Source organism: Centruroides vittatus, unplaced genomic scaffold, assembly GCF_030686945.1.
Source record: "Centruroides vittatus isolate TY-2023 unplaced genomic scaffold, ASM3068694v2 contig_505, whole genome shotgun sequence".
NCBI classification, from domain to species: domain Eukaryota; kingdom Metazoa; phylum Arthropoda; class Arachnida; order Scorpiones; family Buthidae; genus Centruroides; species Centruroides vittatus.
The window spans coordinates 153722-156114 of NW_027122292.1; the positions used below are offsets into that span (position 1 = coordinate 153722).

At 39.8% G+C, this 2393-nt stretch overlaps 1 protein-coding gene across 1 annotated transcript; it reads right to left on the minus strand.

Annotated features, from left to right (window-relative positions):
- Window positions 1-648: 648 nt before the first annotated feature.
- LOC136978325 (uncharacterized) lies at window positions 649-1584 on the minus strand. Its single transcript, XM_067274033.1, has one exon. The coding sequence runs from the start codon at window positions 1582-1584 to the stop codon at window positions 649-651; it is 936 nt and encodes a 311-aa protein (XP_067130134.1).
- Window positions 1585-2393: the final 809 nt, after the last annotated feature.

The following is a 2393-nucleotide window of genomic DNA, read 5'->3' on the forward strand; positions in this document are numbered from 1 at the left end:
ATATGAATGTATAAATGTATACTTTAAACATATGTAAATATATGTTTAAAGTTGTCCTATTCACAATACTCTGCAGCTTTAACTATTTATCAAATTGACAGCCATATTCCTGTACGAATCATTCGACGAATGCGGAAAAACATTTTGTGAGGATCAAAGGCGCGATGTTGAGCAAATTCTAGTAAATTCTTAAGTTTATTTCGTCGTCGCGATGGTAAAAAAAAACATCTCATAGGAAACAGACTGAATGACAATTTTTTCTATCAACTACCGGGCGAGAATTTAAACATCCAAGTGTTAAATTAAACAGTCAGTCAGTCAGTCAAATAATCTTTATTCTCTGGCACCGCTGAGCACAGCCAGGCAGAAATACAAAAAGTACATAGTAGATACATGCCGTTAGTCATACAAGGGATACAATAAAATGGCAGAGAAAAGGGAAATAAAATAAAATAAAATAAATAACATAAATGAATTAAAATAAAAAAAGAATAAAAATTAAATAAATGATTTAAAAAAAATAATAAAAGTGCACTATAACTAAAATAAAATTACTGTACATCAAAGTCTAAATGCTGTAATAGCAGAGCAAGGCATGTAAAAACATTGGCATCAAGGCTAGAGTGAATCGGATCACAAGAGAGCAGGTCAACAGATCCCACATCTAATGGAGTAGAGTGAAACAAATTTCTTTAAGAAGTTAAAGTTGCTGTTGTTTTGTAGAAAAAAATCAGGCTTTACTGGCCAGTCTAGATTGCTTATATTGGCATGCTGCATGCACTGATGCCTAATGTCATCCAGCATAGGACAGTTGTATAAATAGTGCATGACACCGTCCCGCACCCCACAGAGCTGACAGCAGTCAGAATTAAAATGGTGAAACCTTTTCAGGTAAGCACGAAAGCGCCCGTGTTCAGTCAAAAATTGGACTAAATCATGTGTGGGTTGAATCCATTTGCTTTGAATACGTTCCTTGACCTTTGGGATAAAACGTCTTGTTATGTGTTGTTCTGGGATCTTGTCCCAATCCAGTTGCCAGGTCTCCAAGGCATTGTCCCAGATAAGGTATTTAAGTCTTGACTTAGGAATGAGATTGTAGGCAGGAGGGGTATCAGGATTAGGCGTTACGTTTCGTGCCAGAAAGTCAGCCCGTTCATTACCCGGAATGCCGCTGTGTCCTTTGATCCAATTGATGGCATATTTGTTAAAAGACATAGAAGCTGCTGCGAAGATGTCGTTCGCAACAGGGTGAGTGTTATCTTTATTTCCCAAAACAGCAACAGTTGCAGCACTGTCTGTGAAGATGTTTATCAGTTTGTTCACAAAGTTAGTGTTGCACCAGTTGATTGCCATCAGCACAGCAAAGATCTCAGCTTGGAAGACAGAGCATTCTGGGTGTAGAGCAAAGGAATTATTGTAGACCTCTTCACCGGCCTGAAAGATCACAAAGGCACTTGCCGTGCCACCCGTCGATTTGGATCCATCTGTAAAAGCTTCAATCTCTGTAGAGGTAACGCGAGGAGAGAGTCCCTTCCTTAAAGCAGGATGTGGGAGTGTAGATACAGGCCTGTCTAATTCAAACATGGTGGCATTAAAGATAGTTCCATTAATATCAACATCCCTGCCCCTAGAGATACAGAAACGTTTGCTATTAAATTGGAGAAACTGTAGGATGGGGAGCTTCCCAGCCACAACAGGGAGGGCTGCATTTGAAACAGTGGAATAGCACCTGGTAAGTCGTAATAAGGCAATCCGTTGTGCAGACCTCAGAAGCCGATGGTTATGAGATTGAGAGGCAGCAGCGCTCCAAACAGCAGATGCATATGAAATGGTTGGTAAAAACAGGCAATCATATATGGCATTAGTTGCCTCAAGACCGAGGCCCCAATTACATCTAGCGACCCTTAAAAGACCATTAAAGGTCAAGTTACTTCGACTAGTAATGTGTTTTATATGCTGTTTCCAAGAGAGTTTATGATCAATCACAACCCCAAGGAAAGTGAGATGACTTACAACCTTTATCGATTCATTACGAAACCTGATACAAGGTACACGTCTGTAAAGATCGGAGGCACCCGGAGAGGAGAAAACGATTCCCTTAGTTTTTGCCATGTTAAAACTGAGTTTATTACTCATACCCCAGTTGTACACTTTCTTAAAAATGTCAGTAGCTGCCCTTTCTATGTAGTTTCTTGATGGAGCAGGAAAAACCAAGAAGGCATCGTCTGCATATGCATAGACACGACATTGGTAGCCGAAATCAGTACGGAAGAAGTTATCGAATAAACAACCTGATGATAAAGGAAGAGAAAGTCGACTGACGAACGAGTAATCGAACAAACTATTAGCAAGGTTGAGGCCGAAGTTTTCAACGCGAAAACGTTTATGTCAGA

Bases quoted from the DNA above. Each gene is read 5' to 3' on its own strand.
- LOC136978325 (XM_067274033.1), bottom strand. From the start codon at position 1,584: ATGTTTGAATTAGACAGGCCTGTATCTACACTCCCACATCCTGCTTTA.